The sequence below is a fragment of the Rhinopithecus roxellana genome, chromosome 21 (assembly GCF_007565055.1).
Source record: "Rhinopithecus roxellana isolate Shanxi Qingling chromosome 21, ASM756505v1, whole genome shotgun sequence".
Classification (NCBI taxonomy): domain Eukaryota; kingdom Metazoa; phylum Chordata; class Mammalia; order Primates; family Cercopithecidae; genus Rhinopithecus; species Rhinopithecus roxellana.
In genome coordinates this window covers 52,803,625-52,820,165 of record NC_044569.1, presented here as the reverse complement: position 1 = coordinate 52,820,165, position 16,541 = coordinate 52,803,625, and the positions used below count along the sequence as shown (strand labels likewise).

Sequence of the window (16,541 nt, the reverse complement as noted above, 5' to 3'; positions counted from 1 at the left end):
CTACATTCTTTGATAAAGAAATAGGAAGTCAGCTAGGGAGAAGGAAGAGAACCCAGTAGGTGACTGTAATACTGCGGGACTGTCTTCAGGCAGATCTGAATGGTATGAAGTTTCTTAACCTTTTCTCTATCTCAGTACTGTCAAAGTACACTTTATTAAAGTGACATCAACCCACTGAGTTGGAAGTCTCCATGTTTGCTTCATCTTATGTGATGCCAGCTTCCTGCCTGGTGGGATATAGTGATGAGATAGTGGGAAAGCGAGAAAGTTTATGTCTTTTTCCTTTGATATTTCACAGTCTGTCAAAATTGGTATTAAATATAAGACAGGAAATACTGTTGCCTTTGTTATTTTGATAAAGTGATCTATGCTAAAGAATGCATACATTTAAACAACTCCTTCTCTTATTCTATAAAATAAAATAAATTTACCCAAATTCTCTGTGCCAAGCAAATCAACTTACCTTCGCAGGTGGAGGAAAGCCGTGTAACACTGTTTACGGAACTCTTGGTACTGCTCACTCTGTGTGCCCCCCATTCCTTCTACCATTTCTTTATTCAGCTTCATTGGTGGAGGAAGAGGCTTCGGATCCCGACCCAAAATATATCCAAAGTCTATGTGGAAGAGTTTGCCTGGATGTTGACAAGAAACTCATTTGTTACCAGAATTATCTTAAAGAAATTGGTAGAGGATATGTCACACAATTATCTCTTCATAAAGAATATTAGTTCAAGACGTCTCTTCATAAAGAATATTAGTTCAAGATGAAGCCTATAAAATTATTCGATATTTCTAACTGCAGGTTTGAGAGTGGCCTTCGAAACATAATTAACTCATTTTAACTCATTCATTCAGACAAAATTATGCCTAAAATCGTGTCAAAGTAATGGTAACCTATGTTAAATTCTATTTATAAGTCTTCAGAATCAAAGACAGTTAGAGCCTGGATAACATTTTAAGGTATCAGCAGAAATCAGAATCTTGTAGCAAATTTTTTGTGCTAAAGTTTAAGCACAGTGCCCTTCATATAACGGAAAATCATTTCTTTATTCCTGAGATGAATCCTTCTGCTAATTTATCATTACTCAAAAAAAAAAAATTTTAGAAAGGAAAAATTTAAAAAACCATATTCTTAGCATAAATAGCAATTCAGTTGTAACAATGTATCACCTATCATTTTAATGTTGTTAAATTTTACTAATCTGTAACAGATTTATAAATCTGTTTTCATTGTACAGTATGTAAGAGTAAGCACAATTATGAGGTTTCATGTTGTACATATTTAAGATCATAAAATGTCAACACGGGGGGGTTTCATTTCCATTAAAAGAAATCACTGAATGATTTATGACGGAAAAACCAGTCTTTCGGAATCCCAAAATGGGCTTTGATGGTCTCTAAGTACAATGAAACTGATTTTGCGGGGAGATCAATACACTTCACCAGATTCCCAAGTAAAGTCCATAATTCAACAAATATGAGGAACCAGTTCTACAAAAGTGAATTTGATAACTTCAGTACCCACTGGAAAAGCAACAGCCCTATAGTCTCTTAAGGTTCAAGGGGAGTATCTTATGATTTCAGTTTTCCATAGCTGATGAAAAGTTCAGGATCAATTTCTGTTAACCATTTTACCACCTTCAACTAAGTATGTGTCCTCTGCTCAACTAAGCTAAGCAATTCTTTTGGTACTTTATTCTCATTTTGAAGTTTTCATTTATCTTTTACCTTGTTGGATACACACTATTCTGCCCCATAAGAGGTAAAGAAATAAGAAGTTCATAACATTACAGATGTAGATAAATTTTCCTTAGTTTTAATTATTTAAATAATACTTTGTTACCAATACACTTGAACAGATGACCAAGTTTGTATCAATGTTTGATACAAAACTGCCATCACACATGGTTTATTTAAAGGGCTCCATCCTTTTAACAGGAAACTTACCCAGTTTTCTTCATTTCATTACAGGAAGTACTGGAATTCCAATATTGGCTATATATCACTGTTTAGAAAGAGTGTATTTCTACCCTTCTTGTCAGAACACTCTCAAAGAACAGGATTACTACTTAATTAAAAGGCGTAGAAGATTCAGTATCTAACAAAGAAACCATTATTATGCTTTGCAAGTTAAATAGCCATGTATTTTCAAAAAAAGCTTATTGATGTAATGTTTTAAGAAAACTCATCTTCATAAGTACTGAAGGGAATGGTTTTTTTTTAAAGTTAATATCTGAAAATGAAATTTGTAAAGGTTCAAAAAACACATAATGAAATTTAAAAAAATGTTTAAGAAGTTCAGAGAGTATGATCTTATTCAAATCTACCACCTTAAACAGTCAAGAAATAAAGTATACATAAAACAAACTGGTTGTTAACCTCCTTTTGTCTCCAACTTGCAAAACACAGGGAGTAAGAGGTGCTAATTAAATTTTCCTGTTATTTGCATAAATAACATGAACTTATTTCTAAAATCGTAGTTCAAGGCATTTGTAATTCTTGGATTAAAGAGAATATAAACTATTCTCTTTGACAGTATTTAATGGGAAAGTTTTAAATTTCTATTTTGTTTAATAATTAAACGTGTCCAATGTCAAAACTGTATTCATTCTGTTTTTCATACCTCTTCTTACTCTTCCCCCCTATACTTGACTCTCTTCTGCTGTTCCTTATAATCCAAACTCTATTTTTTAAAGATTCCACATAATTCTCAACTTCAAAAAATCTTCCCTGACACCCTACTCCAGTGAGTTTCCTACTCTTCAATTTTTTATATATAACCTGACATTTATTTACCATTTTTTTCCATAAAATGCCTTTTGTCTTACGTGAATGTTGTATCTTTCCTACTGCCCTACTGCTACACCTAGAAATAAAGAAGGTAACAAACAGCAATTTATTCTTATAGCAAAACCTGTATTTTCAGAACTAAAAAGGTTTCCGATATCTATACTCCCACTCACTGTTCCCAATACTTATTACTTAAACCCTTACAATATACTAGGTTAGCAGTTTTCACTCAGTTAAAAGCACAATGATGCAATATTTTTCAATAATAGTTTTCAGTATCAAAGATCAATAATCTATAAAGGCAAAGAGGAGCTGGCATGTGCTGAGATCACATAGTAGCATGAGAGGGGAGGTGCCAAGCTCTTTTTTAACAACCAGCTCTCAACGGAACTAACAGAAGAGCTCACTCATTACCTCCAGCACAGTACCAGGTCATTCATGAAGAATCCACCGCCATGACCCAAACACTTCCCATTTGATCCCATCTCCAACACTGGGGATGAAGTTTGAACATGAGATTTGGAGGAGTCAAATACTCAAATTATAGAAAGTGGGAAAAAGAAATTTTTGAAATATATTAACTATTTTCTTCTAATAGCATGAGTCCAAATAACAACTACATAAGTTAAAAAAAAAAAAAAGGCATTATTCATCTCACGGTGGTAAAAGAAACAAGCAAAACCTAATAGCCCTTAAGGAATGTGTACTATGTGCTCAATACCAAGCAAAAGTCTACTTATCTCATTCAAACCTCACAGCACCACTAGGAGAGCGGTTCTGCTATTATTTACAGATTCAGAAGAAGAGAGTGAGTTACTGGTATACTATGTAACTTACCCAAAGTCACCCAATGTGTGAGGGGCAAAATAAATGCAAAATTTGTCTTTAGAGCTGAACAAATTACCCACTATGAAACACTGTTTCTTGGTCTAAAAAATAATCAATTTCACATAAAATTAAAGAATAATACAGAAAATCAGGATAGAAGCTGTGATGTTAATACTGACTGTCAACTTGACTGGATTGAAGGATACAAACAAAGTATTGATCCTGGGTGTGTCTGTGAGGGTGTTGCCAAAGGAGATTAACATTTGAGTCAGTGGGCTAGGGAAGGCAGACCTTTACTCTAGACGGGCACAAACTAATCAGCTGCCAGCACAGCTAGGATATAGGCGGACAGAAAAATGTGAAAAGAGAGACCGGCCTAGCCTCCCAGCCTACATCTTTCTCTCACGCTGTACGCTTCCTGCCCTTGAACACCAGGCTCCAAGTTCTTCAGTTTTGGGACTCAGACTGGCTCTCCTTGCTCCTCAGCCTGCAGATGGCCTATAGTGAGACCTTGTGAATGTGTGAGTTAATATTTAATAAATTCCTCTGTATGTATACACACACACAAACACACACACACACACACATATTCCGTTAGTTCTGTCCCCCTAGAGAACGCTGTATTACAGGAGCTATACTGAAAGAAAATGTCCAATTAAGATAACAATAAGAATAACCATTTTTCTTTACTTTGAGCTTTCTGACAAAAAGTTCAAAGCGTATTACTTTAAAGTGGCAAGGCAGACAAAAAAGCTACTGCCTCTCTCACAAATGGCAACTCAAGATCAGGAGAGCCATCCTTAGGACTCACAATGATCTTTCCATTTAGTACAGATAGCAGTTCCCTGTTTATGTTTGTGAAGGTTTTTCAGTCATTTACAAATGAATTTCAAATACTGATTGTATTAAAAAGTATACCATAAGCAATGAACATATTTTTCAGTTGTACTGCGTCTCCCTCTTTCCTCAAACTCTCAAAAACAAAAACAAAACAATTAACCTTTCTCCAAAGAGCTGGGATAAACTCAAACTACGTTTCATTTGAATCCTGCCACAACTGATTGCCCTAAGTAAGGTTTTTAAAGCTTCTCCTAAGGACAATAACTCTGGGGGGGAAAATCTATTATTTTTCAACCCCACATCACAGTCTAGCTTTGTAATTTCTTGTCCAAAGAATTCTATAGTAATAAGAATTCGATAGTAATGCACTAATAAAATATCATTCACCCCATATTTGTTTCAAGAAAACAGCGTTATTATTAATCACATGACAATACACTGACTCTAAACTTTTACATTTATGGTGGACACACAGCGCCCTCTGCTGCACAACCTGAGTAAATGTCAACCAAGTTCAAAGTACTCAAAAACAAAGCATGGGCGAAAAAAAAAAAAAAAAGGCTGGGCAATCCATAATTGCGATGAATATTTTGCATTTCGGAACATTACTCTTGTATAGATTTTGACATTCTCTATATGCAGTGAATCATTTTCTTTCACACGCCCAGAGTTCTTAGCTGGATCATTTTCTATTTAATCTATATTTACAGGGTGGAATAGTTTGTCTGGGGTAAGACCCCCAAAATATCAGCGAAATGAAATCTGCATGTCTCCTTCTTCTGCTCCATCCCCCATATCAAAAAGCTAGACACAGATGATACAGTGGAAGTCTGATTACAATTCAAAACCACTTTAATCTAAAGGAGAACCTTAGACTCTAAACCTGCTTGTGCTGGCAAATGAGAACAGACAACAAAGGTATTATGTCTTGCAGAAAGAGAAATGTGACTTGATTATCAAAAAATGCTCCATCAGCCATTGAAAGATTGGACAGTTACATAAGAGAACCCAAAGGTTTTTTTTTTTTTTTTTTTTTTTTTTTTTTTTTTTTTTTTTGAGACGGAGTCTGGCTCTGTTGCCCAGGCTGGAGTGCAGTGGCCGGATGCCAGCTCACTGCAAGCTCCGCCTCCCGGGTTCACTCCATTCTCCTGCCTCAGCCTCCCGAGTAGCTGGGACTACAGGCGCCCGCCACCTCGCCTGGCTAGTTTTTTGTATTTTTTAGTAGAGACGAGGTTTCACCGTGCTAGCCAGGATGGTCTCGATCTCCTGACCTCATGATCCGCCCGTCTTGGCCTCCCAAAGTGCTGGGATTACAGGCTTGAGCCACCGCGCCCGGCCCAAAGTTTTCAATTTGAAGGCATAATAAAATATATAATGGGCAAATCTTCATGATAGTTGAGGCATTTTTAAACTAACAACATTGGAAAATATTTCCTGCAATGAGACACATTCAAAATTAACTTTGAACTATACAAGGTCTATTTATAACATATATGAAATGTAACTTAAAACCGCTTTGAAATACAGACTCTCAGTAAAAATGACTAGAGACACAAAATTTTTAAAAAATATTTTAAATTGTTAGAAGTTGAGGAATGCATTATATTTCTATTTGTCTTGACATACTCAGTCTCTCCTTATAGAATCTAATTTCATCCAAACCAAAACTAAAAATTTGAAAACATGTATCCTAGAAAGAAAGATTTAAAATGCTAACTGCATAACGTGACTGGATGAAAGAATTACAGAGCAGTTAAGAAAAAATGAACTGCTGTTTTAACCGGAAAAAAAAGGTGCATCTTATTTATGCACATTTTAGGCTAAAGTTTTGGTTTCTAAAAAGCAAATTTGGAGCACCCTCTAGTGGAAAACTGTTAACAAAAGCTTAAAGCTTCTATTTCTAAGATTTAATTCAATTTCCATTAAACAAGTAACTGAGACCTGGGCCAAAAAAGTGTATTACGTAGACTCTTCCTTCTGGTTTTACTCTTAAATACCCCCATTAAAACACACACACGCACACACACAAATACACATACACAAGGGCACTTTTCAAAGTCCAACAGAGAAAGTTTTACACTGTTTATCAATTTCCAAAAAAAAAATCAAGTAGAATTTTTGAATATAGTATTACAGATGTAATACTACTTTTTATATTAAAGAATTCCATTGTAGTTGTAAATGATTACAATCTAGAAACAAATGGAATCATTTTTGTTGCTTAATTCTTGTGGTTAAAAGATTCCACCAATAAAAAGAGCTAGTGAAAATAACACATGAAACTTTCAAATTACAGCTCTCTCCAAACACACCATAATGTTTTTTTTATAAATATCCTCTGCTAAATTAGCAAATCAGCCAAGAATATCCACGAAAATCGGATTATATTCTTTTGGTCTTGGTGATTAAGGAGACTGACTGGCTTTGACACAGACATGACATCACACATGCAAGTTCTATCAGATGATTTTCCATATGTAATAATTAAAAACTGAATATATGACATTCTAAATTACATAAATTAATAGGGTCATTATATTAATAATTAGACTGTTCTTGATGTATTATGTTAAATTATTATCACAATTTGGAGAAATACAAACAAAACAGAAAACGTTTTGAGAGACCAATTTAAAGAGTAATGTAAACATCTGTTTTCTGCAGAAGGCTGAAGAAACTTGAATTATTTAGGCCAGAAAAGAAAAAGGATCATGGAAGAACAGAAGTATTTATTCATCATTAATTCAACACTGACTTATTGAACACCTTAGCTAGGTGTTATTCAAGGTCTGGAGGCATGGGGTAACCCCAACCGACAACGGTTCCTGCTCTCATGGAACTTGCATCCTGAATGGGAGAAGACAATGATAAGAACTCAACAAGCTCTAGGAGAGCAAGGATTTCTGTCTGTTCTGTTAACACCCAGCATCTACTAGGTGTTCAATAAATAGTTGTTGAATTAAACAAAAAAGGTAAGTTCAGCTAGTGATAAGTGCTATAAACAAAACAGTAATAAGTAGAAAGCATTGGAGGAAGAGGCAGATATGTTATTACAGATTAAAGAGTTAGAAAGGGCTTCTCTAAAGTTATGCCATTAGAATTTCAACTTAAGGCAGCCCTGCAAAGATCTGAATAAAGAACTTTCCAGAAAAAGAAAATAACAAAGGCTCTTGTCTGAGGCAGGAGTGGTTTGACATTCAGACAAAAGGCCTGCCTGGACAAGCCACAAGGCCCCAGTAAAGAGTTCAGATTTCATTCAAATTGTTTAGGCAACATGTATTGGTTGCTTCAAGTGGGGTGAAAGTAGTAAATATGAAGAGACAGTAGGTAACTTCATGATCTATTTTGGAGTTGAGGAGTAGACAAGATTTGCTAACAGGTTCAGTATATGAGATGAGGCCAAGAGACATATTAAGAATGACTTTGAGGTCTAGAGCTTGAACAACTGGGTAGGTGATCTTGCTATCTATTGAAACGGGAAAATGAGGTGAGAAGCAGGTTTTAGGTAGGTAGTAGAGGAAAGGATAAACTTTTACAACTGGCCATATATAATGAGAATTTCAAGTAAGCAGTTCAATATTTCAATTTGAAGTTAATGAAACGGACTGAGGTAGAAAGCTGTAAGTTTGGAAGCTGTCTGCATAAAGATAAATACATAGGGCTAAAGAGTTGTCAGGACAAAGGGCGCTGAGAATGATTACCCCACAGAACTCCAAGGGGAAAAGCAAATAATTAAAAGTAGATATTAAAGTGAATTAAGCACACTTTGTAAGAGAAAGGACATTTTAACAATCTAACTAGAGCTATACAGTAAGAGACTAAGCTGCTTGTATCCATTATGGGCTTTCCATAAAAAGAGGCATTTCCAGTACAGCAGTGTGTGCAAAATGATCATCTGTAGGATTACTACTAAAGCAATTCTTACAAGGGAAAGGACTATCCCTAAATGTTCTTCCAAGGTAACATTTAAAGGAATTTTTAAGACTCTCTGATTTATCTTCACTTATGTAACTCATCTTTTTTTTTTTTTTTTTTTCCCAGACGGAGTTTTGCTCTTGTTGCCCAGGCTGGAGTGCAATGGTACGACCTCAGCTCACTGCAACCTCCGCCTTTCAGGTTCAAGCAATTCTCCTGTCTTAGCCTCCAGAGTAGCTGGGATTACAGGCATGTGCAGCACGCCCAGATAATTTTGTATGTTTAGTAGAGATGGGGTTTCTCAATGTTGGTCAGGCTGGTCTCGAACTCCCCACCTCAGGTGATCTGCCCACCTTGGCCTCCCAAAGTGCTGGGATTACACGCGTGAGCCACCGCGCCCGGCCACAATTTATCTTATTAGTAAATAGATTCAGGGGTAAAAACCATGGGTAAATACAATGTATGTCTACTGGTAGCCATTAATTGTTACCTGTTTTTGTTAGCAAAAGGTTATCCAGGTGCCTGTCTCCAACTCCAAGTATATACGTGATCACGCAATATCCAGCTGCAATAACAGTTAAAAAAATGTGAAAACAAATGCAAACCAGGTTATACATTCTACTGAATATAAAAGCAGTTTGTGCAACTTTATTATCAATTGTTTTCTAATGTCTCTGGTTTCTCATCTAAATTCTCAAATATGCAATCTTTAACTCTATGTCTGTCACTTGAAACTCAAAGTACTATTTAAAACAGAAAATCTTGCAGAATTCTGTGAAATTACAAAAGTCACTTGCATCAAAAATTAAGTTAAGGAGACCTTAATTATAACATGGGCCTAGCAATTCTAATATCAAATTGGACACAGTTAAAGATGACATCAAAAAAGAAGTATCTACAGAAATACACATAATAAAGTCAACTGTCAATTATCTCATAACTGATAACCACGTTATCTATAAGATAACATAAGTAAATGCAGGGTTAAATTTTTTTTAAGTCTGTGGAAAAATAATCTTGACATGGAAGCAGATAGAAAACCAAATGCATTCATTTGAGTGGTAAAGACATTTATGAAGTTCACGCAATAATCTTCTAAAGCATTAAGAAAAATTATATGATCAAGACTAAAGCAGAGGCATTGGCTCTAGCTGTATTGTTTCCTTTTTCTTCTAAAAAAAGTCTGAAAATTTAGCATTTATTGAAACTACTTACACAGAATGCAGCAAATAGCACCTTTTTGGAGGTTGTTTTTTTTTTTTTTTTTTTTTTTTACTATGTTTATTTCTACCATTGTCTAACCTGACAATAAATACAAATTGCACACATATAAAACTATAGCAATATTTACCAAAACCTGTTTATTTCAGCCCATGTGTAAAAACAAGATGGGACGACCTGTTAATGAACTTATATCCTTGCTCAAATTCAATAAATAATATAGTTCATTTGACTCAGGTTCTGAAGGCCATTTCAGAAGTCCAAAAGCAACTTAAGCAATGTATCATTATTGGAAAAATAGTATTAATAATAATCACAGTTATACAATGTACTGAAGACTAGGCTCTTAGCTAGGCATATCATATTCATCATTTCTAACCCTTTTAATGATGCCAGTTAAGTATGATAACCATCCTTCAAATGAAAAACTTCAGGCTCCAAGAATTAACGGTATTGTCCAAAGTCACTGGGCTGGAATTTGTGTCCAATGAAATGTAAACAAATGTAGATGCATGGAGAGCAGTTTTAAGCAAAGGGCTGACTCAGCTGGAGGTTAGCCCTTCAGGTCTTTTCTCCTTCCTGTCTAGATTGCGACATGATGACTGTAGTTGCAGCAGTTATTTGAGACCGTAAGGAAAAGGGCAAGAGAATCACAGAGCCTTCACCTGGCCCTAACCACCTTAAATAGTTGGAACAACAGCAATCTCTTACAACTAGTTTTGTCACAAGAGAAATAAACTCTTATGATTAAGTCACTATAGGTACATTATGTTAACTGCAGCGGAATGCAATGATAACATTTAGTGGTCCACTGAGGAGGACTTAAAGGGTATCTAGATGAAGGGAGAAAAAACTACAGCTTGATGGCCAAATCTGGCTCCCTTCAGTTTTTGTAAAGTTTATTGGAACACAGTCATACCCATTCATTTACATACTGGCTTGAGCATTACAATGGCAGGGTTGAACGGTCATACAGATCATCTGACTTGAAAAGCCTAAAATACTACCTGCAAAGCTTTAGGGAAAAGTCTTACTGACCCTTGATCTAGAGCATTGTTACACAAAATGTGATCCCACAGACTGGCAGTATCACTATCACCTGAAAGCTTATTAAATATGTAAACTCTTCAACCTTACCTCAGTCCTACTGAATCAGAACTTCTAGTGGCAGCAGCCACAATTCCATTGTAACAAGCTTTCAAAAATTACTATGCACACCAAAGGCTGAGAAGTCTTCTCTAAACTCTAGTGTATTATGAACCTAAGAATCACCTGAAAATCCTGTTAGAATGCAGATTCTGATCACAGAATCGGGGCAAGGCCCAAGATTCTGTAATACAAACAAGTTCCCAGGTAAACCCAATACTGTGGGTCCACATATCACACTTTAAGTAGCACTGCTCTAAAACTGCCACAATACATGCAACTTCAAAACTGACTAAAGACTCCCCATTGAAAAATAACTAAGTGACTTACTGAGGGATATTAAATTTGATATCCCTAAAGAGAAACTCAGTAGAGTATCCTGAGAACACATGAGAACTTAGTACACTTAGGTTCTCTAATATGTGATTCTTAGAAATCTAGCTGCTACTCAAGGGTCCTAAACTACTGATAACGTGCATATGAAGACAAGAGAAACTTCTGCAATTTTCAAAAATAACATCACTGTACATCAGTGCAGCTGAGTTGTTCAATTCAGACCTATTCACTATTCCCATTTTTTTTAATTATAAAATACAATTGGTTTTTGTCACTATTTAAGTTGTTTAGCTATCTCTACAGAATACTGATTCACCCGTGTTGCAACAGTTAATTCTGACCTAAAATTTTCATGTAACTAGATATACATGAATTATGCTTAATCCTAATTATAAAGCAAAATATTTATATAAACGACTCATCATCAAATTTGTTTGAGAGTGATTATTTCATTGTGACATGGAAATGGAAAATGAATAAGGGTCTTTTGCCCTGCCTCATTGGGTTATGGTCATAAATATGTTGGATGGTCATTCTGATAAATATATTTAGTCAAGTGAAATATATGTATCGACATATGGTCATATTTAATAGTAAAGATGAAAATTTAGAGTGCTTCAATAGTTTGAAGTGTCAATACTCAGCAGGGCACTTCAAACAAGGCTACATCCTGAAAAACAACAACAAAACATTTGAGGTAAGAATGGGATAATCCTCAGAAACGTTGAGGAGATAATTAACACTCAGAATGATTTGGGCTGGGCGCGGTAGCTCACGCCTGTAATCCCAGCACTTTGGGAGGCCGAGGCGGGCGGATCACGAAGTCAGATCGAGACCATCCTGGCTAACAGGGTGAAACCCCGTCTCTACTAAAAAAAAATACAAAAAGTTAGCCAGGCGTGGTGGTGGGCGCCTGTAGTCCCAGCTACTCGGGAGGCTGAGGCAGGAGAATGGCATGAACCCGGGAGACAGAGCTTGCAGTGAGCTGAGATCCGGCCACTGCACTCCAGCCTGGGCGACAGAGACTCCATCTCAAAAAAAAGAAAATACTCAGAATGATTTAAGATGACCTGAAATAAATTTGCTAGAAAATTTTTAGCAAAAATTATTCTTTATACAATAATGGAAACACTATTTCTGTCCAAGAAAATCTTGTTAAAACAATGTTGTTAGTTTTTTTACTCCATGTGAGATGCAAAACATCTTGAAATTGTTTTTATAAAAAAAACTTTGACTTAAAGAAAATTATAAAGACAAATAAACCACTGATCCTATTTCCCTTTACTTAGTAAAGATATGTGTGTATGTGAGAATAAACAGTATTCCCACATTTAGCTGCATGATACAGACTTGAGACTTTAATCTGGAAAAGATGTCACCAAAACTATTATCAACTGTTTTTTCTTACACCCTGCAAAAACCTTAAAACATTATTTTCTAAACTGGAAGTTACACACAGATTATTTTGTCATGCAGGAAGCCATATAGGAAACAGAAGGCTATTCTAGATGAAGAGAAAAGCTGCCATTAAATCAGTTATTGAAGGATGAACACACGTGAAATGTTGGGGAAAAAGGGAGAAACAAGATGTAATGTGAATTTAACTGTCCAATAGGTAAGAACATTTAAATTGCTGTTCTTTCCCCATGAAAAAGTCAGTCATATTTTCATTAGCTCTTGGGGAAAAAAATGGACCATTATACAAAAGACACAACGGTATGACATTAAGCACGTATCTGTAACATACCATTCTGATAATTTTACTAAATGAGCAGAATTTTCAAATTTTAGTCAATACTGACAGGGCAAGTGTATGTGCATGTATTTTGTGTGGAAAAAGTATTTCTTTATTAAACAGATTTATGACTTTAAAAGGTTTACAATAACTATGCTACAAGTAAAAATGTAAAAGATAATTATTTGGGGGTATGTAAAACACCTCGTGCAATAAGGTACTAAGGGAAATGGCCACAAATTCTGTGACATCCTTTTCATCCAGAGCTTGGATCTATATATATATTCTGTCCCCTCACATCCAGGAAGGCTCTAGGACTGCTCTGAACAACAGAATATAACACAAGTGATATAGTACCAACTTCCCAGCCCTAGCCTTCAGAAACCAGTATTTTCCATTTCCTGTCTGTCTGAATATTTGCTCTTGGAACCCAGCTCTGAGAAGCCCAAGCCAGGGACAGGTCATGTGTAGGTGATTCACTATAAGCCTAGCTAAGACAGTATAATCTGCCAATCCTGTGAGTGATCCATCTTGGATGTTCAGCCTAGTTGAGCCTTTAGATGATATGTAATTTTTTAGATCACAGAAAACATAGACTTGAAGGTCTGAGAAAAACAGAACAGAAAAGGGGCATTCAAAAGAAAGAAGGAAAACAAGAAAGGAGGGAGGGAAGAGAGAGAGAAATACAGAGTAAGAGGACAAGGGGAAACATTTTCTCTCAAAACCTTCAGTGATTTTAAGTCTTTAAATACTGCATGTAATCATGTTTATGAGCAAATTCAGTTACATGTAATATACATTTATATTCCTATAGTAAATACAAGAATTAAAACTATAAAGGATTGTAATATATACAAACACAATTTTATTTCCATATTCTCAAACTTCATTTTCTTTGTTTTTCAGACAAAAATGTATCATCAAGAATAAATTTGAGAATAAGGTCCAAAATAATTTGGAAGGTGACTTCACAGGGGTGTTGTGAAAAGTACAAAAATAGAAAGCAACTTTTAAACTAGAAAACAATATGCAAGTTTAAATATAGTCTTAACAATTAACTAGAAAGCCCTCTTCTTGCTCTCCCAGCTTAAGTATAGGCAAAAATATGGACATAAGCATAAATATAGCACTTATATAAGTTATAACATATCATATACCCTATGCCATTCAGGGCTCAATTCTAGTGCCAATTCCTTTATCAATCCTCCCTTAAACAATCTAGTTATAAAAAAAAAACTAAATAAAAAAATAAACACACTGGGGATGGTGGCTCATGCCTGCAATCTCTGGGAGGCCAAAACAGGTGATCGTCTAAGCCCAGGAGTTTGAGACCAGTCTGGGCAACATGCCAAAACCCCGTCTCTACAAAAATGCAAAAAAAAATCAGCCAGGTGTGGTGCTGCACACCTCCTACAGTCCCAGGTACTCGGCAGGCTGAGGTGGAAGAATCACCTGAGCCTGGGAGGTCCAGGCTGCTGTGAGCTGTGATTGCGCCACTGCACTTTAGCCAGCCTGAGTGACAGATTGTGACCCTGTATCCAGGAAAAAAAAAAAACAAAAGAAAGAAAGAAAAAGAAAAGAAAAGAAAAAACAAAAGAAAATGAAAAAAAAAAAAACTCCTCTAGAATATAAGCTTCATGAAGTTAGGCATAAACGCCTGAAGAATAAAAATTAATCCCTATGTCACTTACTATATATATATCTAGGAAATACTACTACTGCTTACTTATTTCTAGGAATGGACCATAAGAACTGACTCTAAAATACCATGAGGGCACCCTCTTAATGAAGCACCATTATCTTAGCTCTTAAACTTTATCTAAAGCACAATTATTTCTGATTGAGACTTTTCCCATGGTCTACTTAGTTTCTGTTATTCAAAAATGGAGAAAAGCTAATGGAAAATTAACAGCTTCCAGGAAGAGATAAATTGCAATTATAAAACAGTTCAGTGATTGAAAAGATATATCCCTGAAGACTAAATCTAATTTACATCTTGTTACTACTATTATGTCAAAGCATTAAAGACTACTTTAATCAACATTTATCTTTTACTCTTCCTACAGAGCATTTTAATATTAACATGTTCTCAATGTTTATGATTATGGCAGTATCAGCATGGCCTGCTCTTCTTTATTTGATCAATGGAAAGGAACAGCCTGAAACACCTACCACAGCTTTTAACGTAAGTGTCCATGACCTCAGCACTAATCCCATTTGGCCCATTCTCACTTGGTGCATATTTTCTAAAAAAGTTCTGAAAAGATAAACAAACAAATTAGGTGTTTTGAAACTATAAATAATGAACAACAAGTGTCTAGTATAAAACTTAATCAAAATACAGTATGAGAAACGCTGACTGAACAAAAGAATTGTTTAAGAGTACAATAAATACACTAGAGTTTCCACTAGGGGAAACTGTGTATAATGCACCCCTACCCTGCTCAACCCCAGATTACCAACTGCACCTATTCTTTTACATTTAGAGGCAAAAAACCAACCAACAAACAAACAAAAAACACCACAGAGCATATTATCTGAAAATACAATTAACGTACTACTAGAAAATGAGTTTATCCTGGCCAGAGGCGGTGGCTCACGCCTGTAATCCCAGCACTTTGGGAGGCCAAGGTGGGCAGATCATAAGGTCGAGAGACTGAGATCATCCTGGCCAACATGGTGAAACCCAGTCTCTACTAAAAATAAAAAATCAGCGTGGTGGCGGGCACCTGTAGTCCCAGCTACTCGAGAGGCTGAGGCAGGAGAACTGCTCGAACCCAGGAGGTACAGGTTGCAGTGAGCCGAGATCACGCCACTGCACTAAAGCAAGGCAACAGAGCGAGACTCAAAAAAAAAAAAAAAAAAAAAAAAAAAAAAAAAAAAAAAGTTTATCCTATGTTTTCATCTATTTTGAATACCCTGTATTCTGACAAAGGATTTGCATCTGGAATATATTTCAAAAACTCCTATAAATCTATACAAAAAATATAAACAACACAACAGGAACATGGGCCATAGGAAGATGCGAACATGCACTTCACAGAAGAAACAAATGGCCTATATATAAATTTTCATATGTTCAACCTTACACATAATCAGGAAAATGCAAACAAATCAAAATGAGATACAAAGAATTTGAAGTTTGGCAACACTATGATTTTGGTGAAGATGTGTAGCAAGGAGAAACACAAGAAGTGTTACAGTTTCGGAAAACAACTTCTAATTATTAAAAAACAACTTCTAATTATCAAGTAAAGCCGAATGTGATCTATGATCCAGGTACATGACTTACACAGATCAGATGTGCAGCCAAGAGTCAGTATACAAACTGTCACTGTTTTCATTTTATAAAATCATAATTACACAAAACAACATAAGTAATCAAAAGCTTTATGAAACAATGATGACAATTAGGACCCATGCTAAAAACTTTAAGTACACTTCATGTCCTCTTCAGAACAATCCTAGAGTAATATGGGTTATTACAGAAATTTTACAGATGCAAAAACTGTGTCTTGAAGGGTATGTTAAAGGGGTCCCCAGGGCCACTGATAGGTTTGACTTGCTAGAAGGTCTTACAGACTAAACATGTAGTTGTATCATGACTAAGATTTGTTACAGAGAAAGGATACACAGTAGAATCAACATGGAAAACACACACAGGAAAAATCTGGAGAAATTCATACACAGGCATCCTAGCCCTCTCTGTCCTGTGAAGAGACACAGTGAG

The 16,541-nt window shown here is 35.7% G+C and overlaps 1 protein-coding gene across 3 annotated transcripts in view; it reads right to left on the bottom strand.

Annotated features, from left to right (window-relative positions):
- Positions 1 to 16,541, bottom strand: part of PIK3C3 (phosphatidylinositol 3-kinase catalytic subunit type 3) — a 131,385-nt gene that overhangs the window by 25,417 nt on the left and 89,427 nt on the right. For all 3 annotated transcript variants that reach the window (XR_747474.2, XM_010358790.2, XM_010358791.2), the window contains 3 exons: positions 14,984 to 15,068; positions 8,864 to 8,938; positions 464 to 632 (listed from right to left, as the gene is read on the bottom strand). Coding sequence is in view for 2 of the 3 variants with exons in the window: in XM_010358790.2 (XP_010357092.1) it covers positions 464 to 632; positions 8,864 to 8,938; positions 14,984 to 15,068 (329 nt within the window). In the remaining variant the exon portion in view is untranslated. The remainder of the gene's footprint in view (positions 1 to 463; positions 633 to 8,863; positions 8,939 to 14,983; positions 15,069 to 16,541) is intronic.